This window comes from Callospermophilus lateralis, chromosome 17 (genome assembly GCF_048772815.1).
Source record: "Callospermophilus lateralis isolate mCalLat2 chromosome 17, mCalLat2.hap1, whole genome shotgun sequence".
Taxonomy (NCBI): Eukaryota; Metazoa; Chordata; class Mammalia; order Rodentia; family Sciuridae; genus Callospermophilus; species Callospermophilus lateralis.
In genome coordinates this window covers 24,384,234-24,406,062 of record NC_135321.1, presented here as the reverse complement: position 1 = coordinate 24,406,062, position 21,829 = coordinate 24,384,234, and the positions used below count along the sequence as shown (strand labels likewise).

The window sequence follows — 21,829 nt, the reverse complement described above, 5'->3', positions numbered from 1 at the left end:
CCTCATCCAAAGTTCCTCCACTTATCCCGTGCCTCCCCATATAGATCATCAGAGAAAATATTAGGCCCCTGGTTTCTTGAGATTGGCTTGTTTTGCTTAGCATGATGTTCTCCAACTCCATCCATTTACCTGTGAATGCCATGATTTTATTCTCTTTTAATGCTGCAAAACCTCCATTTTTGAGAAAGAATCAAATGGTGATTCTCCCAAATGGTTACTTCATGCTGGTACCGAGGGGGACAATCAATACATGGTAACTATTATCATTGGAGAACTTTCTGGCATGCCAATGCAAGTCAGTGCAAACTGCAATGGCTTTGACAGCTCCCTGAGGTTGACCTTTCATCCCCCTCCTTCCCCACCACTACCACCCTGGAGTTCATTAGAACCTTCCTTGGGTGTTTTCCAGAGATTTTATACGGACACTGGGTTATGGAGCTGGAATACATGGAGGCAGTTCCAGTTCAACGGACAAAAAGCTGCTTTGAGAGGTAGTGAGTTCCTCATCATCCCATGTAATTAAGCTGGCCCAAATGGCCATTTGGCCTTTGGTCTGAAGCATAAATCAACACATTCATATTTCTTGCTACACAATTGCATTATAATTCCCTTGAATGAAACCATGGTGCCAGTAGGTTATAGCGCTTTGTATCACTATTTGGCAAAACAAAAAGTTGGCAGCTCTACACTGGCCTTCCAGAAAGGGTTTTGGAACCGTTCTGGTTTTTGGTATGTTTTGTTTTTTTGTTTCGTACCAGGGATTGAACCATTGAGCCACATCTCCAGCCATTTTTGAGACAGGGTGTAAGTTCCTGAGGCTGGCTTTGAACTTGCGATCCTCCTGCCTCAGCCTCCTGAGCCGCTGAGATTACAGGTGTGCACCACCATCTGACATCTTCACCCCTACTTCAAAGGGACTCCGTCCTTCCCCTAGGGTTCAAGATCCCCTGACATAGACACCTGCAGAGCCCTCTGTTGACCCATTTCTGGTCCGAGATTCCCTGGATCTGAAGCTCAGATCAAATGGCAGAAATCCCAGGTTTGCAGGAACAGTACCGAGGGGGCACCTGGACAAGCAAGGGCCCCCTCAGGCTGGGCTCAGTGAAGGGACTAGTGACGTGCCACAGAAGTTCAAGCAGAGAGGGAGATGTAGATTGGACTAAGAGTGCCCGGTACATTACCTAGGAGGCGGCCTAGTTTCTGTGGCCCTAGTCCCTCAACCCCTCATCACCCTTCCAGGGTCTCAGCGGCAGGACACCTATCTGGCAAAACCCCCCTCCTCTGCGAAAGGTGCAGCAGGCTCAGGATTTAAAGTCAAATGAGGAGTCAGCCCGAATCCAGGGGGCCCTGGTCCTTGGGCTGTACTCATCCTTCCCCGACTCATCCACCTCTTTCCCAATTCCATAAGCCCCGAGAGATCACAGGGCTCCTTTAGTTTGTCTCCCCTAATAAGAGGAGGGTGTCTGGGTCACTGAAGATCTCTCTGGCATCAGGGAGGAGCCACCATTTCCAGATTAGGAGTGCCAGATCTCCCTCGTGTGACATCCCCTTCCCCCCATCAACTTGACTGAGCACTAAACACTCCTCCTCCCTCCCCTCAAGCAGAAAAACAAAGGAGCTAGAGGACATAGAATCAAATATACATTTTAAAAATTGTTTAATGGAACATAAACTCCTTTAGAAAAACATTCAGCTAGGTGATAACACCCATAGAAAAAACACCAATCTTGTGTTTATCGTTTTTAATTTGGCATTTGTTATTTGCATTTATATTAAAGCAAAGTGCATCTTTTCTTTATTTTTCTTGTTTATACACATTGCACAATACATAAATAATGATGCTTATAAAACGTCTTTATATTTACAAGTAATAATATATTTATATATAACATAAAATACATTTTTTTCTTTAATAAATCTCAGGTTTCTTTTTTCCAGGAGTCCTTTCTCTCTCAAAGCACTACAATGCTCAATTTCCAATGAGAATGCTTCTCTTGTTCATTTAAACCTTTGTAGTTAGAAAAATAGCTTATGTTAAAGTCTAAACATGCTCATTGAGCTAAGAACAGTGTCAGAGTATCATACGAGCGTATGAGTCGTAGAAGAATGAGAGGAGGTCAGGTGTCAGCTAGGGTGGTACCTTGGGTTAGGATGGACCAGATCCTTCTTGGAGGGAAGGGGGCCATGAGCAGGTCCCTCCCCGGTGCTGGCCTAACAGCAGAGCTCAACCCAAAGCTGGGGCGGGGAGGAGCGAGCTGAGCTGGCTTTGAAGTCTGGGAGAAACCTGATGGAACCAGGGCAGGGGGAGAGGCCGGAGGTGAGCAGTACTGCCCCAGCAGCCCTCAGGAAGCCCATCTCAGAGAGAGCCAGGAGCAGATGGCCAAACAGACAGGCTGGCGGAGGGGAGTGAGACAAGGTGAAAGCAACTGGTTCTGGTTCAGCCTCTAGCAGGCTGGCTTCTCAGAAGCCTGTGGATAGGCCTGTGTCCTAAAAGAAGGGGGGAGGGGCTTCCCAGGCTGGACAGGACCTCGCTTCTGGCAGCTGCTGGGCCTCTGCCCCCAGCCTGCCCAGGTAGAGCCTCTGTCCCACTGAGCATGTCCAAAGGGCAGGAGACACACACAGCTTGAAACCGCAAACGGCTCCACCGGGGACATCCATAAGGAACTCACAGAGGACTCATTCCTCATCTGTTCACGCGCATTCATGCACACATGGGCACGCACGTACGCGTGCACACACTCACACAAACACACACACTCACGACAAATGAAATGCTGATCCAAAAGTGGAGGGGCGCCCCCCATTCATAGGCTGGCTTTGGCGGGACTCCGACTTTCGCTTCCCCTCTTCCGATAGGGATGTCCTGCCAGCCACACCCACCCCCTCCAAAAAAAACAAAAAACAAAAAACCCAACAATTCTTTTCATAAGCTATTTCTCAAAGAACAAAAGAGAACACAGACGAGAACACAGACAAGATCGACAAGAACAACAACAAAAAAGAAAAAAACCAACAAGAATGACAAAAAGAAACGACCAAAGAGTTTGCATGAAGAGCAAGCACTCGGGAGGAAAAGATTAGCAGCAAAGTAGTTTTGAATGGTGGCCTGCCCGGCTCCCGCTTGTCCTCTCCCCACCTCCACCTCTGTCCTCTCCCCGGCAGCTACCGGCTGTTGAAGATGACCTCCAGCCAGCACGGGCAGCTGCTGATGAACTGGCGGGTGTAGCACTGGCCCCAGCCCTTCACGAAGCTGATTTGCACGGTGAAGCCCGTCCACGGCTGCTGCATGAACTCGTGGTCGTTGGGCCGCTGCAGGCTGTACGCCTTCTCATAATCGAAAGCCTTGATGGAGAATCCGGGGAACACCTTGTGCACCAGCAGCGTCCTGGAGTCTGGGTTGTCCAGTGTGGCGGACTTGATGAAGATGGGGTAACTGCTGCGGTTGTACACCCACACACCGTCCACTTCCCGAGTCAGCTGGATGCCGCAGCCGATCTTGCTCCGCACCTTCTGCACCAGCTGACTCTTGTTGTCCGAATTGAGCTGTCCGAGGCAAAAGCCATTCCCCTGAGGTAGATCATAGAAGATATCCAGGGAAGGCTCCTGGACACAGTAGAGCCTCCCCACTCTCGTCTTCTCCTCCCAGTATGCCACCACGCACCAGTGTGACCGATCCCCAGGCTCCAGAAGAAGTTGGGAATCTGCAAAACAAAATAGCAGACACGGTTGGTGGGGATGGAGATTGGCTGGCTGTTTCCTTTTCCTCCAAGACAGACAGACAGACACCCATAACTAGCTTCTCTCTCAGTACAAGACAGGAGGAGGGTGTTATGGTCCTGGACTCTCTGCAACAGGGGTGTCCTGCCAGCCACACCTGTCCTACTAAAAACAAACATAAACTCCAACGATCCCAGTCCTCCTAACTAGAGGGAGCAGACATCTTGACCCAGCGGGGAAAGAGCCCTGCCTTCCTTGAGCTCACTGGGGCGCTCACTCCCTCCAGTTCCCCGTGCTGTCAGGAAACCAGGACACCATCACCTGTGCCCACCTGGCCAAAGCTGCACCCTGGCACTGCCCAGAGGCCAGGGAACTCTTGGTAACACTGCCCTCACTTTCTGTGCCAGAAAAGACCTGAGATGGCCTAGAATTATCTTTCAACAGGATGGAACCTCGAAGGTGGCTCCTCCAGCCAGACCCCTTTCTCTCGTAAGAGCAAACTGGAATCCGGCCGGCTGGGTCAAGCCCAGTCCCTAGGATCACTTACTCTACCATCTCTGTGCTCCTCACCACCTCTCCTGGGTCTTAAAAGACGTCAATCCAGTAAAATAAAAATGAGGGCGGTTTGGGGAGAAAAAAAATCTTTTTTTTTTTTTAAATTTGTTTTAATTGTAGTTGGACACAATATCTGTATTTTATTTATTTACTTTTATGTGGTGCTGAGGATCGAACCCAGTGCCACACACATGCAGGGCAAGCGCTGTACCACTGAGCCACAATCCCAGCCCCAAACATCTATCTTCTCAATAGGAAAACTGCTCTCAGTATGTTCGCAGCAAGGTAACAAAGGTTAAAAAAAAAAAAAAGCCAATCACAAGGGACAATGGGTGTGAACCCAGACTGCCTTAACAAGGCCTCCTCTAGCCCTGTTAGGGGATTCTAAAATGAATGTGACCATCTTTGAAGTGCCTCTCTCTGCTGGCACTCCTCCAGGTGTCCCCTCTGCCTTCCCAGGTTGACCCCGCCTGCAACTGGGACGCCCAGGTTCCTCCGGGCGCCCTTCTCTGCAAGCCCACCCTGGCTGGCCTCCCCTGGGCTCTGCCTAAGGGCAGCCTAAGAGCCTGGGGTGAGGCTGGTGAGGCGACTTCCTAAGCAGAAGCTCCCCCCCCCCCCCCCCGCTGCCTCCTTAAGCTCGAGCCAGCACTGGGCAGGCCTCAGACTGGGGCCATAAACCCCCAGCCCAGCCAGGCGGCAGGAACGCTGTGGTTTGTGGTGGCAGGGTGGAGACCGGAAGTCTTGTATTTGTTAACAAAAATGGGGAAAGGCAAAGGGAGGTGGGGGCATGAGAGGCAAAAGCAAGCCCAGAGCTGGAGGTTAGGGGGCCCCAAAGGTAGGGGCCGAGTGTGAGAGGGGTCTGCTGTGGCCTTTGTGTTTCTGAGCAGCTGGGCTCAGAGAGCCATAATGGGGGCTGTCCCATCCAGGGCAGGAAGTGGACAAGGACCAGGACCCGTGTCCTGCCACCCTGTCCTGCCACCCCGGTAGGCTGGGAAACCCAGGGCAGCTCGGCACACCAATCCACTCCGACTCTGCAGGCAAGTTAGGACCTGGGAGCCACTCAGCCCCATGTTTTGTTTTTTTTTTTTAAGCAGCAGCCAGTCTTGGACGACGGTGTCCCGTGAGTAAGTCTGTACAAATGTGCACAGTACAACTCATTGAGGCAGCCATAAACACACACCCTGAGTGGCTGTGCCCTTCGGACTCCCCAAATGACCTTCCTGGTGCCTGCCCAGATGGCTACATAAAAAGGGGAAGCTGAGGGCTCCTGCCTTTCTCCACCCCACCCCACCCCACCCCACCAAAAACCACCACCAAGAAATGGGGCCGTCACTGTTCCCCACCCACCCACTGCCATGTATCTACACAGTCCATGTGTGTGTGAGACTGTGTGCTTGAGTGCACGGGTATGAGTGTGTTTTGTGAGTATACACACACACACACACACACACACTGGAACATATGGAAAAACGAGAGGGACAAGGGCTCCGGGCAGAAGGTGACTCATCAGACATGAACTAGTTTCTGCAAAGTATCCATCAACTGCTAATAAACGCGTGAGTGCTGGCAATCTGTGAACTTGCTTGCCGAGGGAGCTGGGAGGAAGGCTACACCAAAGACCCAAAACATCCACGGAAAGAAGAATGCTGCTGGCACACAAGTGAGCCGGGAAGGCGAAGCCTCCTTTGGAGGCACGGAACATCCCTTTGGGGAGAGGGTGTTTTGAAACACTGGCTCATCCCACCCAGACTCCAGGCGAACGCAGCCAGGAAGGGGTGCAGGGCTAGGTCCAGGAGACCCTGAGGAGCCTCAGGGTGCTTTGTTGCCTGCGCCCACCCCCAAAATCTGGCCTGGGCCAGCAAAGAGAGGGGGGTGAGGGGTGGGGCAGGGGCCCAGGATCGAGTCCCCCCCCCCCCCGCCATACCAGGGCGAAGTCGACAAGGGCAAGGGCTGGGGCCCCTCTGCCAGGGAGGCTTCTGGGGGCAGAGGAAGCTGGGCCAGGCTGGGGCCTGAGGCTGCAGGGGGAGGGGGAGGGGGGAGGGAGAGGGGAAGCGTGCCCAGGTTTCTCTTTCATCTGTGAGGCCAGTCTAGCCAGCACTTTGCTCCAGGCGTCCCCTGGAAAAGGCCTTTTTCTGTTAAGGTTAATGGCCCAACCAGGATGAACGGCAGCATGTGGGTGTCCCTGAAAATTGGCTTGGTGCACCAACCTGCTGCAGGGAGACCGTTGCTTGCTCTTCCCTTCCTCCTTGTCCCCTCGCTGTCCTCCAGCAGACTCCCACCGCCCCCCCCCAGAGAGAAGCTCTAGGCCCTCCTGCCCACAGCATTTCTGAGCACAAGTTTGCTCTCCATTCATTCAGGGAAGGCACATACCCTCAGGCTGACATCACACCTTCTGGGGACCTGGCACTCCACCCCACCCTGCCAGGGCAGACATCCCCTCCCCCTCTGCCCTGAATTCCCCAGCTTTTGGACTCATTTCTGGGAATCACCCGGCATCATCTTCATAGACCAGTTCCCTGAATTGGGCCCACAGCCCACAGGAGTCTCCCCGACAAAGGTCAGGCTAGACACTTGGCTCCCGGGGCTTCCCAGGACCTTGACAGGGCCTAAGAAGTCACGGTCATCACCAGGACTAAGGAAGAGGAGCCTTGGAAGCCCAACCCTGGCTTCGCATCCTCTCTGCGGCCGCTTCGCCTCCCAAGGCAAGAGCCAGCCCCTCGTTAATCTCCCTGGCTTTATGACCTTTTCCGGTATTTTCAACTTCTTCCCCTCCCCAGAAAACTGTACAGGGGCTTGTTTTAAAACTGTATGTGTTCATTTTAAAGCATCCAAAAGAAAAGCTGTGTTGTAAAAAGCTCACTAATCAGATGCCTGCTCACAATTTTTTCTTTTTATTACAGTTGGGGGAATTTTTGGAGCAACACCAGAAAAATGCTGAATCTGCCTAAAATTCCATTGAGGTGTTTCCCCCTCCCCTTCCTCGTTTTTTTTTTTCCTTAAAGCAAAAACTCTTCCCTTTAAGGAAAGGGCCAGGCCTGCACTTGCATAAGAAAGCCCACTTCCCAGGGAATGCCTGGCTCTGTCTAGGACTTTGGTAACTATAGGACTCTCACACCCTGCATCTCTGTGGCACAGGGTGACCAAACCTCAAAGGCCACATTTTAAGTAAGTGAGGAATTTTCCCCTTTCCAAAGATCTCATTTGAAGGTGCAAGGTAATGAGGAAGAAGTAAAGGGAGGCAGAAAGGTCAGCTTCAGGGCCTCAGTGGTACCATTTCTGGTCTCCAGCTTGGGAAACTGACCATAAGGTCAGAGGCAGAGCAGAGGCCAAGGAAGGCGTGGCCAAGCAGGAAGGGACCTGGGCAGACACTTGGCCTCCCAGGGGCCTCTCCATGCTACTCAGGGACAAACCAAGGGCAGAAATGTAGACACAAGGCTCACACCCGGCAACCCCAGAAGGCAAACAGCACCACGCCTTGACCAAGGCAGGTCCAGGAGCCTCCCTCTTCAGGACTCAGGCGCCACCAACGGCTGCCCATCCCGTCCTCCCCTCTGCATCAGACATCTCAAAGGTTAACAGCACCACAGCCCTGCTCCTCACCCTGTCAGGGAGCCGGCTGTTATGAACTCACCCAAACCACTTCAGGGACAAGGACTGAGATAAATAAAAGGGGCCCTGGCACCAAGTCACCCAGTCTAGTCTTACCCCCAAACCACTGCAACAAGGACCCTCTTAGAAGGTCATTCCAAGAGGCAAAGGACCAAAAACTAAAGCCAATATGTAAACTGAACGAAGTCTTTGGGCTCGGGACAGCTGGAATCTGCCGAGATTATATGTTGGGTTAACTCTGTTACTGAGAGAAGGAGACCCCAACCCATCACCACCACCCCATGCTCCTTCCCCTCATCTGGCTGGTGAAGAAAGTGAACTGAGAAAGTCGGTGTTTTGCATCATCTGCACTGAGGTGGCTGGGTTGGGGGGTGGGCAGGGGGTACCATGGAGTCTCCTTCAAAGGCAGGGTGCTCTCTGGGGTCCCTGGACCCAACCAGCTGAGTCCCTACACTCAGGGATTCCCAGCCATGGCACATTCCAAAGATGAGCTGACCGGCTTATAAAGTAAAATAACCAGGCTTGTGTCCAATCCTCCTGCCATGAGCCTCAGTAGGTGACTTAACTTCATCCTCTAATGGGAGCTCCCGGCCCAATAAAGTCATTGTGACAATCTGATATAAAACTGGTCGGGGGCCAGCCCCCTTCAGGGTGAGTGCTCCACACACACTGGTCCAAGCTCTTGGGACCTATCTCCAACTGCTGGGAAAAGGCTGATGATAAACTGTCCCCTTTGTTCCCACTCATCCCCAAATAGGGAACAGTCAGACCAATGCTGACACTCAGTAAGCATTTACTCTGCACAGGTCTTACTCCAAGTGGCTCAAAATAGCCCCTCAAGATTGCACAGTACTATCTTGGTGGTTTTTTTTTTTTTTCCTTTGGTGGCAGGGGGTGGGGTTTGCTGAGGATCAAAAACAAGGCTAGGTGAGCCTCCATCACAGAGCCACATCCCCAGCCCAGCCCACCATTCTTTCAAAGAAGGAGAAATGAAGCACAAGTTACTTGCCAAGGAACAGAGCTGGGATTTAAGCTCAGGATATGGCTCAGTATGAACCTTGGGTAGGAAGCCACTTCAGGCCACAAAAGCCACCATTCCTAATGTTCCTCTCCAAACACTCCTGGGAAAAATCTGGGTATGTGGGCTGGGGATGTGGCTCAAGCGGTAGCGCGCTCGCCTGGCATGGGTGCAGCCCGGGTTCGATCCTCAGCACCACATACAAACAAAGATGTTGTGTCCGCCGAAAACTAAAAAATAAATATTGAAAATTCTCTCTCTCTCAAAAAAAAAAAAAAAAACAAATACACATTATTAAAAAAAAAAAAAAAATCTGGGTATGGGGTCCAGTATCCTGGCAGCAAAAAGTGGGGAATAAAAGTGCTTCTTGGCCAGCAAGTTGCTCTGTGACCTTGCCCTCTCGGTTCAATCCATCCTTAATATGAAAGGAATCGGAACAAAATGGCCCCCCTCCAGCCCCGATGATTTCTGGGTTGAACTCTGTGACTCACAAGTGTGATTTACCAGTATCAAGCAACACTGGCTCTGCATTTTCACTACCTTCCAGAGAGTAAGAAAATCACTTTAAGGAACAGGACACATTTTTGCATTTACTTTGCAACAATAGTTTTGCCCTGTCCATCTCTAAACCAACTATTTTTGTTTTCCTTATTTCTTGAACTTCAAAGAGTTACAAACTTGAGTTCTTTTCCTGTCTTCTCACTCACTGCCCTCAGGAAAAGGTAAGCCCCAGGGCTCTCTGCCATCACCATACTTCCAAGTTTGCCCAGGTCTCACCCCTCACCACCTCCTGCAAAGTCTCCTGAGCTTACACACTTTGCACTTCCTGCTGTTCTAGAAGACAGATTAGTGAGTGTGCCCGTACAAACAGACCAGAGCTAAAATATACACCCACACTCCCCACAGTGGTCCCACCCCAAGTCCCATGCGTCCAAGTCGGAAGCCCCCAGCCCAAGGGTTCCTCCTGAGAGCACTATCTGGCCATCAGAGAATACAATTCAGGGCAGAGGAGGAACCACACAAATCAAAAGCTCCTGTCTGTCTCGCCAGTCAGGCTGACGCGGCTTCCTGTGGCCCTGCATGTTCAGCCATGCAAATTATAGCATGTCCCCGGCTGCCTGCAGCCACTGCCTTCGGAGAGGCCAGCTCTGCCTAGCTCTGAGAGAGGCCTCAGAGGAAGGGTGGGGACTCCCAACCCAGCCAACTCCATTCATAATATTTACAGTAAATGGGCCTCTCTGGCTGTTGTTTAGTTGCATTCTGTCTTGACTTCTTCTCATTTGATTTCAGGGCTCTTCCCCCTCAGGATGTACCACCAAGCTCTCCCCAAATAATTGGGCAGCTCCCTTCAGAAGGGACTTTCACACACTTGCACACACAGAGCCCCCAGACCTGTGTGGTTACCTGCTCACCTGCCTTCTCTCCTTGGAAATGACCCAGGTTGCCTAGGTGGGACCACATGCAACAGAAAGTCCATCTGTGTCCAAGAGGGACATCCAAGTCAAATCTCTGACTTGGCTCACCCACCTGCCACCTTTGGAGATTTCCCCAAACTGCAGACCTGGATTCCCAAATGGGGAGCAGGAACCTACACACAAAGAAGCCAACAAAAGACTTTCTTGCAAACCACAGGGCTCCTCCGTTTCTGCTTATTACTGACCATGTGCAGCTATGTTTGCTCTATATGCTGCAGCTCAATTTCTCAATGAAATCTTATCACAAATGGATGCAAATAAAAGCTAATTTTCCAAAAGGACAAAATCCCCAGAGGAACAGGACCATTTACTTGCCTGCTTTTGCAGGTCCAGGGGCTGTGAGTGTGCAAAAGCCAAGCTCCTTCTGCCTTGGGCCTCATTTTAATAAAGCCCCAGCTACACTCCAGTCCCTGAAAGGTGTCCCAGGATCCTAATGCAGGCGCTGCCCTGCCCCCTCCCCCTCCCCCACACAGTTCCAACTTAACTCAAGAGGGTAGGAAAACCATCCTAAGACATGGAAAAATACAGTGAGAAACAAAAGTCCTTTTCATCCCTCCCCTCCCCCCTCCCCTTGTTCCACAACAATTATGAAAACTGGTGGATGGGATGGCATGTTGAATATTTACTGCATTCTGGCCAATAAATTCCAATGCAGGATCTGATGGAAAAGCCTCCCTCTCCGGCGAGCTCCCTCCCTCCTCCCTCCCAGCCCTCTTTCCTCCTTTTTTACAACCCAAGACCAGGGCCTGCCAGGCCAGGGCTGCACTGTACTTAGAGGGAAAAACAACACAGCGAGGGCCTGGAGCCGCGAGGACTGGAAAAGTTAATCATTACTTCTGTCTGCCTCGGTAATCTAATCGGCCGGCTTGGACACACTCACTGCTGGCCATCCCAGCCCTTTCATCCCCAGGGCCCCCAGGACCTCCCAGACCTGAGCCCCACTCCCTCCCCTTCCCCCCTCCCCTCCAGTTTAGAGGCCAAGGCAATGGAAGAGGAATGAGAGGCTTGTCCCCGGGCAGGGGTGGCTGTCACAAAGCCCTGGAGTCCCACAGGCATGGCTCCCGTCTGTGCGGTATGGCCTGTGATTCAGAGTACTCCCGGCCTCACAGGATGTGGGGCTCCGACCTGGCTGGTACTTCTGCTAGGGCCGCTGTCTCTGGTCTCTATGCTTAAAACTTGGCAATTTTTTAGTGTATTTTACCTCAATAAAGAAGAAAAAGATGAGGGCTGGGGTGTAGCTCAGTGCTAGGGCGCTTGCTCTTGGTTCCATCACCAACACAGCAAAGGGTAAAAAAAAAAAAAAGAATAGGAAGCCACTCCCCCTATGTCCCTGGGTGTGCAGCCATAAACCTGCCCTGTTGAAGGCAGGGTTTCCGAGTTGGGGATTCCTTGGGTGGGAGTGGGTTTCAGTAAAGCCAAGCTCCCCCACCCCCGGAAATGTATGTGTATCTACATTTTGGGGGACAGAGTTCTCAGCTTTAACTCATACTTGGAAGAATTTGCAAGTCAAGAAGCAAAGAATGATGATCTTTCTTATTTCAGGATGGAAGAGGTTGGTGTGTACTCTGTACCCCCACCACATCAACAGGGATCTCATTCCCATACTCTCTCAAATTCAAGAACCAAAGAGCAAACATCCTAGATACCAGAACAGCAAGGGATTTGGAATCAAGTCCAACCCCTTATTATTATTATAATTATTGGTATGGGGGAGTGAGCTCAGAGGAACTCAAACACTGAGCCACATCCCCAGCCCTATTTTGTATTTTATTTAGAGACAAGGTCTCACTGAGTTGCTTAGCGCCTCGCCATTGCTGAGACTGGCTTTGAACTCTAGATCTTCCTGCCTCAGCCTCCCGAACTGCAGGGTGGGATTACAGACGTGCACCATACCAGCTCCAATCCCTTATTTTGCAGACAAGAAAACTGAGAACCAGAACCCAAAAATGGCTCTCACTAGGCCCTTGGGGCCCCCTGGAGACTGAGCCCTCCAACCTCTGCACAGGAGGGCAGGCCAGGTGATTCTCTCAGAGCTTCCTCCCAGGGCTCAGGCATCCTGCTAACACGGAGGGGGGTGGTGCTTTTGAATCTTTCAGGAAATACCCCCAGCGGGTTTCCGTTGTTACCCTACTGAGCTGAATATGGGGCCCACCTCTCTCTAAGTATGTAGGGCACCCAGAGCACAGCAAGACCTCAACCTGCTGCTTTTCCTTCTCGGTTACTGATTAATGAAGGGGAGGGACAGTGCTGGCTAACAGGCTGCCTGCCACGGGCTGACAAGGTCCCCAAGCACTTTCTAAACAAAGCAGCTCAGATGACCCTCACTGAGCCTATGGGGAAGGAGACACTTGTAACCTCACTAAGTGAAGGGGAGAGGAATAATGGTCTAACTTCCAACTCCAGTAGCTCCATTCTCAAAAGTGCAGCCAGGTGAACCTGCCACCAGCACAGTCACATCTTGGTGCTATACTGTCCCAAATCAAAAAGTAAAAAGGCACTATCAAAATGAGCGAACCCGGGGGCCACCAACAGTCACTGGCCTGCTTATCCAAGTCGTCTTCTGAGTTTAAGATGAACTTGGAGTTGGAATCCAGGCTTCCCTTTCTGCCCTGCATCAAGCCCTAACTAATAAGCCAAACCATCTCACCCAGCCTCTTCTTCCCGATGGGGCTCCTCAGAAGAGCAACCACAGTAATTCAATTAGCAGACTCCATGGAGCTCAGAAGCATCGGTTGGCCCCGGGGGAACCGACAGGGCAGGGTGAGCATAAAAGTGAAAAACACCTCGGTAAGCGCATCTCAGAGTGATCTGTGCAACAGACCCCAGGCTGGGCTGGGCTCCAGCAATGGCCCTCACCTTCAGATTTAAAATTAAAAAGCAAGAGTTTCAGTTCACTTGCTCTCTTCAGAAAGGGTCCTCATGAATGTCAAGTTCCAAAGGGCAAGTCAAACTCCTGGGCTCTGAAAATCCCACCTCCTCTGCGGCTGTCAAGACCTTGGGTACTGTCCTGCCAGATGTCCTCCCACAATACCCACTGTGGCCCCACTAAGAGCCTGGGCACTGTCTAGTCACCTCCATCAGCTCCAGTTCTGTACACCTCGGTCCAGGAGGGCAGGGCAGGGGGATTATCACCTTGCCTCCCGCAGCTACTGCTGTTATCTTGTAATCAAACAAGGGGCTGAAACCAGAAGTATGAGAGGCAGACCCCTCTGTTTATCCACAAACAAGTCAGCCCTGCCTACACTGTTGTACCCAGTCACCCCAGGACCCACCCCTGCAGCTCTGTGGGCTGGCACATCAACCCCCCACACACACACCTGGCCCCTCCTGCTGCCTGCACCACTTACTGACTCAATCACCCCACAACGAGCTTGGCACACAGCTGCAGCTCGAGAGATATTTGCTAAATGAATGGAACTCAGGGACACAGCAGCTTCTTCCAAAGCAGCTGGCCCACCCAGCTTTACTCCTGGCCCAAGCGACTCCACCTGGGACAGGAACATGCCTTCCAAGCAGGGTCAGCAAGCAGGACAAGGTCCCCTCCTGGACCCAAGGTGGGAAGAGAGAAGTCCCTGTCCACAGCTGAACTGCTGCCCAGCCAGCCACGTCAGATGCCATGGAGAGGTGTCTGAAAGGCAGGCGCCAGCCCGGCAACCTCTGTGGGCACGCCACCTGCCCACAGCGTTCTGCTCTGGCGTCCTGCTCTGTTTGGACAAGTTACCATCTCGGAGTGTTCAACAATGCTTTTACACACCCCAGGGCTCTTGTTGTGTTATGAAAACAAAACAAAGCACGCTAGGGAGAGAAGCTGGGAGGTGGGGTGAGAGGAGTGCAGGGCAAGCCAGCCACACACAGCCCCTTTCTTTCTGGTTCCTCAGCAGTGGCTTCCCATGTCCTGTGTCATGAGACCAACATCTTTGCAAAGCGAAGCCCTGGACACCCAGGATGAATGAATGCACGCCCGAACTTTCTTCTCCACCCCACTTGTGGGGCTGAGGCCAGCCCTCCTTCTGGGGGGACACCCCTGTCCTCTCCACTCGGCACTGGAACTAGTCTAAGAAAAGTTAAAGAACTCCTGGGGGTGGCCACAGTGACTTGAAAACAAAAACAAGGGCAACCCTGAGGTCCTAGGTGCCCAGGGCCCAGCATCTCTGTGAGGGGCAGGCCAGGCCAGGTGAGAGGAGGAGGGCAGGAGTAAATGCCTACCTCCCCCACCTCCAACAAAAAGGAAAAAAGTGGTTTTTTTTTTTTTTTTTTCAAGTTAAAACTGAGCTAATGACACTGGGTGGGGCTGGGTGTTGAGGACAGCGCAGCCAAACCAAAATTAGCTTCCAGCCAAGAGCTGCCTGGCCACACCATTTGGGGAAGGAAGCTGAACAAGTCATGAAAGATTCTTTAGTAAACTGGGAAATAAGGCTGCAGTTAACATTTCAACTGAAGGTGACCCTTCTGGTAAAATATTTTTTTAAATAATAAAAATAACATAAAGTTCTCAAACAGCCTCTTTCTTAAAGAAAATGGCCTAAAAGTCCTCATGGGAGTGGAAGGGAAAGGTGGGGGGGAGAGAAGGGGGGGAAGCCACGGCCAGCCATCTCTCAGCCACTACCTTTCATGAACAACTTTTTTCTGGAGTTCTTCTCAAAAAAGGGATGATGCAATTTCCTGTCTTGTCCCAATATTTCCTGTTCACTTACAAGGTGAAAGTTATCACTATGTTTAAATAACTGTCCTAAACGCCATCGAAAGTTCCTTTTCCCACCCGTTACAACCTGTTCCCATCTCAGAATACAAATACAGCCTTTTGTACACCTTCAAGAGTGGAGCTAAGGCAAAGCCTGGTTCATTCTAGAACAGACACAATCTACAATGTCAGCTTCCACAGGACCTGGGCCAAGGCTGAGGTCCTCAAGCCGAGCCCACAGGGGGGAAGGCAGAAGGGGCCGGGGGACGGCAAGTGAGAGCAGAGTGGCCACGACCAAGTGAATGTGGCTTTCTTGGTGTGTTAGCCACTAAATTGAGGACTGTGCCTCAGCAGTTAATAATATCTCCCCGCTGAAAATAGCCCAGAGAGGAAGCCTCCGTGTGACAGTAGGCAAGCGGCCAGACACTGGGCCAGCCATTCAATCCCCAGCGAGAAAGATGCTAGAGCCAGTGGTGACCTCCCGGTGGCCAGGCTCACAGTATTCTCACGAGGCTCCCGCAAAGGGCTGGTGCCCTGGCCAGTCACTGGCCTGCCCCAGCAGACAGGGAGGATGTCACACGCACCAGGGGCTCTGGTGGCTCAGGAAGGATCTGGGTCACCTGGCTCTGGGAGCTAGCCCTTACTGTGACTTGCCTCACTGTCACCGGGCTGGGCAGGCCAGAGGACAAAGCAGGGTGGTTGGGGCAAGAGGAAAGAGTGTACTCCCTTGCCCCAGCAGAAAGGTCAGATTTGGGAAAGGAACTTCCCCCCACCTTCTGCTTCTCATTTAACTCCAGATGCACTTGCTTGTTCAGGTAAAACAAGAAGCCGGTCCCAGGTCCCAGGAGACCACAGGGGGCTATGGAATCAAGCACCCATAGTACCCCACAATAGACTCCATGACCTAACAGAAGACTCTCCTCTCCACAGTCACGGTTCTTGATTGGTTCTCCAAACATGCACATGTACTTAAAAGCTAGCACAGTTACTTTTTAAAGTTAAAAAACACATAGCAGGAAACATACCACCAGTGACCCTTAGCATATTCACCACTCTCTAGTTCCTGAATATTTTCATCCCCACAGAAGGACACCCAGACCCACGGGTCACTTTTGCAATCTCATTCACAACAGCAAAGCAAATCAGAGAAAGGTACACAGTCACCGCTTTCCCGCAAATGTGTCTATCGCCAAGCAAAACTCTCACTTGAGAAGAGGCTTGATCCCAAGGGATTCGAAGGTACAAGCCAGTCTAGAAACCAGCACCCTGTGCCTTTTTAGATTCTTCCAGGTTTAGATACCTGTTTTATTTACAGGTGCTACTTCAAGTTCAAGGCCCCTGGATGAAACTGAAGAAAGACCAGCTCCGCCATCATAACACTGCAAGGAGCAATATTATGGAAAAGTCACAACAGTAATAAAGAAGCAAAGGAGGCCAACTCCGTCATGAATCCTTTGGCATTTCCTCCCTTTTTGCTGCCTGGCTGGCTCGGCCTGCCACAGAGGGTCCTCAGGTTTACAGCCTGGTCTGCTAAGTGAAGGCCCTGCTGGGGGTGGGGGAGTCAGTGTGTTAGATTGTAGCCAAAAGTCACATCACCTGGAGCCTGGCTTTCCCCTGGCCCTCTCCCCCTCACTGGCTGGCCCAGTTCTGCCTGGGGACAGGATGCAAGAGTCAGCAGCCCATCTAGTCTGGCCTGCAGAGCAGCCCAAATTTACTCCTGAGACTTTAAATGCTGTCACCCTGCATTTAACCCCTGCCTAACTGCCACATTCTTTCCAAGACAAAGGGGGTTTTATCAGGAGTTCTACTCCAGGGATGGGCACATGACCTCAGGCACTGCAGAAGAGGCCAACAAACAGTCAGAGCTGCTGTCCAGGACTGGTGACACCAGGGTGTGGGTGTGCACCAGGTGAGCCCGCCCTAGCCCCAGGTCATTAGGCTGGCTTATTAGGGAGATGCAGACTGTGTGTGTCTGCTGAAGTCACAGACTGTCATTTCTCACAGTGTCCCAGGGGGAAGGGGGCAGGTGAGGAAGGAGCTCACCCCTGGTCACTGTGCTGACTCTTGGGATTCCCCCAAAGCCTGGGCTCCTGACCACCAGGATCAAAGTTCGCCCCTCTCCCCTCCCCCATGCCATCAGAGACCTCAATGAAACCAGAAGGTATTTATTCCCAGGCAGGGACAGACACCGTCGAAAAACACAGCAACAGGCACCCAGGCCCAGATTTCTAGTTCTTTCTTTTTTTTTTTTTTTTAAGAGAGTGAGAGAGGGAGGGAGGGAGGGAGGGAGAGAGAGAGAGAGAGAGAGAGAGAGAGAGAGAGAATTTTTAATATTTATTTTTTAGTTATCGGCAGACTCAACATCTTTGTTTGTATGTGGTGCTGAGGATCGAACCCGGGCCGCACGCATGCCAGGCGAGCGCGCCACCGCTTGAGCCACATCCCCAGCCCCATGATTTCTAGTTCTTTATCAAAATTTCAAACCAGACAATAAATAATTGTTCACATGAAGCTGAATAGCTTCCCTTAAAACAGGATGGAGCAATCTTTCCTAAGCTACTTGGTTTGAGCCCAAGTCAGCCATGGGCTGAGCCAGGGAGGCATTTTCAGATTATATAGGCATTTTCGGAGGCTCTTCTCTGAAGCCAAGACAGATGGCAGCAGGGATCAAAGAGGAGGAGACAGACATTGCTCCTCAAGTGGGTGCTGATGCAAGGATGCTCCCACTCCCGGCCTTGGGTGCCATGGATCTTAAGACCTTAGCAAAGGAACTGGCCCCCCTTGGGATGATGTCCTTCCAAATAAGCATGCTGGCACAGCCAAGAGATGGGGTTCCCCTCAATCCCCTGCAAGACGTGTGATCATTTTGGCCTCTGATACCCCTACCTTCCTCCAGGAAATCACAGGGACACCTCTTTTGAAGCTTAAATAACTACAAAAGGCTAGTGGCCTCCAATCTTGCCCTGGCTGGGGAAGTCCATCTGGCTGAGAACCAGCCAGTGCCAGGCACTTATATCTGGTGGTGGCGGCTGGAGGATGGGTCTGTCTCTGAATAACCTAGAACGGGTGAGAGGTTGCTCCTTCCACCCAAAGGAGGACCAGCAGACAGGTGAAGTGCAAGACCCCCAGAAACTCCAGATGGAGGCTCACAGATGACAGCGTGGAACACATGCTTTTCATTACTAGTGACACAGTGGAAGCTGTGGGAGCAAATCCTTTCCATTTCCACCCCTGAGCTGGACCTAGAATCTTCCCGGATATGTCAGACCTTGCCAAGGTGGATCTTCCTGAGCCATGACACACGTGTCCAAGCAGCAGCAAGGGCTTGATCTGGAGTTGCATTCCTTTCAAAACAGACACCCTTGCTGAGAGAGCTGAACTCAGGCTGCCAAATCACAGTACCAATCCACAAACACCACCCAAGGCCACATCTTCATGGAGAGGCTCCTCTGACATCAACCAAACATGGGACAGGACCTCAGCCTATCTCCACGCCTGCCTGTGGGCATACGCGTGCTCGCGTGTCTGCACACGGGACTGTCTGTATGTCTAAGGCACGCAGTGCATGTATACACACACACACACACACACACACACACACACACGCATAAGCTTGCACTGAGCAATCCATCTGTCTCAGAGAGCCGGCTGTCAGAAATGAAAGTACAATCTCCTGGAACCAAAGTCACTGCCTTCTAAAAATGATCCATTTTCCCAGACTGAGGATACTTAGAGGGGTGGGGTGTGTTTCACTTGCAAGGAAGGACAGGGCCTGTTGGTCCCCTCCCCGCACCTCCCCCCCCCAGCCAAGATGCGAGGCTGGAATTCCAACCTGCAGCCAGCGGCCCTGCTCCCTGGGCTCTACCCGCCCACTCCCCTTCCTCTGGGCCAGCCATTTGCAAGGGCGCAGGAAAGGGAAGGGCCAGCCTTGGAGTCACCCCTGCATCTCAGGAGGGGGTAGGCCTTTGAGCACGCCCCACCCCCACCTCTGAGGCACCGCATTTTCGCATTTTCACATTCGGCTGCTTTTTCTTTCCCTTCTTCCCTTGCCAAGAGAATCAAGCTCTGGCTCCCGCTGCCGACCTTCCTCCCACCCTAAACTGAGCCCCATTCATTAAGCCGGTCTCAGTCAGGGCAGGACAGGAAGGAAAACAGCACACAGGGCCTGTGAGAAAGACTCGGAGGGGTTATTTCAAGGGGGAGGAGGCAGAAACCCCTTGCAGGCGCTTTGGCTGCTCCCCACCCTGATGCCCAGCTCGCACCCCCATCCTGGGCTCTGCTATGCTAACCCCTTCCCCCACGGTGTCTGGCCCCATTCAGCTGCCACACCCCTGTGGCCCCAAGGCAGAGGTGCCCAGGCCACCCCCAGGAACCCTCAACTTCTAGAAAAGAACAAGGTCCAGTCTTTGTGCAGTTTACAAAACCCTCTGCCCTGCCCTGGCTGCACAGTCGTCTTTGGGGGTCATATACACACCACAAAGAGTATATCCCACCAACTCTTCTCCGGACACCCCCAAACCACTGGCATCAACTCAAAAAGGAGTTCCTACCACCTCCCCCCATGGCACGTTATTAATACATGGCTCCAACTACGCTCAGGAAGAAGAAAGAGCTCCAACTTTGAAGCCCTGGGAATTAGTAAATCAAGAGCTAAAATTCAAAACAAATGCTCTTTTATGTGCAGGCCCCCCCCCCGCCGACTTTTTTCTTTTTGCAGTTTTCTCAAACCACACCATTTCTTCAGAGACACACCCCTTCTTCCTTGCAGCTCCACATTAATCTAAGTGGCTGCAATTATCTTGGGGTCTGGGGGGGGGAGTCGGTCATGATTGTTTTAGCCCCTGGTTTCTTTCGAGGACAGGAGCAATTGGAGGGGAGCAAAAAGGCTATCCATCTTGGAAGGGCTGCCCGGGTCACACAGTTTGGCTCCTGGGGCTGGGCGAGGAGGCACTCAGGCTGGGGGTGGCTCAGGCTGGTGTCGTCATTTCCTCCAGCAGAGGAGACAGACAAGATGTTATCAATAAGACAAACCTTCCGAAAAGCCCCTTTCAAAAGCTACCACTTCCCTTGCTTATTTCATGTGGTTTGGAGGGGCTGGGGCTCCTCCCTGCACACCCAGGGTTTAAAAAACGAAAGCATCCAACAACATCCCGAGCATGTTATCCTGCTCAGACCCTTTCCTCTCCTTGTCCCTGTCTTTCAAGAACTCTCTCAACTAACTCCCTCAGCCTTAGGAAGCAGAAAAAATACACATTGCTGTGCTTGCCTGCTCGCTCCCTGCTCAGCCACAGTCCACTCCCTACCCCCTGCCCAAAGCCCCCTCTCCTCTGGGTCCTTCTTTTCCTGCTCAGTTCTCATTAGAAGCCTAGAGTAAACAATACCCTGTGTCTCAGATAACAGTCAGAGTATATACTGCCCTGAAATCAAAACAAACAAGGGTCTCCCCACAGACACTCAGCAGGCTCTACTCCTGGAGGGGAGGGAGCTACCCAGGAGGAGCTGTATGTGAGCAGCACATGGTGGCAAAGCTTGACCAATTAGTCAGGGGGTAACCCCACAAAGGAGGGTGCAAAACAAGTTTTACTGCTTCCATTTGAGCTGCTACACCATAGCCTTACACAATGGCCCAAAGGCAAGAAAATGACCAGAACTCTGCTACAACTACTCTGCTTTTTACCCGCCAGGTGACTTTCTCTTGCTTTAGCTACTTCTTAAAATCTAGTGATGGCGTGGTGAGGTGAAAGAAACAGGAAGAAAGAATGTCTTTAGAAAAGAACTATCTGCCTCTCACTTAACACAGTGCCAGTGAGCTTCCCCCAGTATCACCCTTTCCTGGTGTCCTCAGGGACAATGAGGGATAGGCACCCCGTTGCAGCATCTCCTCCATCCCATGATCCTCCAGCACCAGCATTCCAGGGCCTCAGCCTGTGGGCCACAGAGGAAAGCCTGCCCTCAGGGGACAGCTAGGAAATCCACTGTCTGCAGCATACCTGCCCTGTAGTTCCTATCCCCAGACATGGGCTGGAGAATTTTGCACAGAGCTGGAAGGGCAATCAGGACTTGGAAAGGAGGTTCAAGAATCTGTTTGGAATCGGTTCTCAACAAGTTCCCCTAAAGGTGCATCCCCCGCCCCCCACCTTTAAGCTACCTCATGCACAAAGAGCAAGGGCAAAAACAGAGCTTAAATGCATGAGTTCAAGACACAAAATCACCAAGTGGAAGTCCCTCGAGCCATGAGCTGCTTAAAACCACCACAAAACAACACAAAACTAGCCCCTGGCCAGCTCCAATTTCCCCATCCATGGAACTGGCCAACGCCGCATAAAGGACTGCAGGACTGCAGGACGTTGAGCTCGAGCACTAGCATCCCTGAACGCATCCAGTTTAAGGCTCATAAAAATGAGAATGAGAACGACTCCAGACCAGCTGGGGTGGCAGAAGGCCACCCCCTTCCTTCAGACTCCAGCAATTTCTAGAAATCTTGGAAATGCCAGGAAAATAAGAGAAAGCATCTTACCTGAAAGCCCCCCAGGGGCCAGATAATTTGTTCCCCCTGTTTCAGCGGAGGAAGGCACAGCATCTGGACAGTCTGCTGTGGATTCAAAGAGGGGGAGAAACATGAATATACCAGGACTAATCTCTAGGCACAGCCTAAACAGCACAACAGAGGGCCAGCCTCGGTGCAGATTGTCAATGGTCTGCCCATCCTGAGTCAGACCACAGCACCTTGTCACCTGTCTGGGCTCTGGGGCAGCCCTTAATCTTTAGTCAAGT

General features: G+C 51.8%; 1 protein-coding gene across 3 annotated transcripts in view; it reads right to left on the bottom strand.

The window, feature by feature from the left end:
- Nucleotides 1-1,701: 1,701 nt before the first annotated feature.
- Smad7 (SMAD family member 7) overlaps nt 1,702-21,829 on the bottom strand; it is a 29,101-nt gene continuing 8,973 nt past the window's right edge. Inside the window, exons 3-4 of one of the 3 annotated variants that reach the window (XM_076836724.2) lie at nt 21,573-21,647; nt 1,702-3,701 (exon numbers count right to left, since the gene is read on the bottom strand). In XM_076836724.2, coding sequence (XP_076692839.1) covers nt 3,163-3,701; nt 21,573-21,647 — 614 coding nt within the window. In that variant the 3' untranslated portion in view covers nt 1,702-3,162. The remainder of the gene's footprint in view (nt 3,702-21,572; nt 21,648-21,829) is intronic. The other 2 variants (XM_076836726.2, XM_076836727.2) reach the window with 2 other exon arrangements.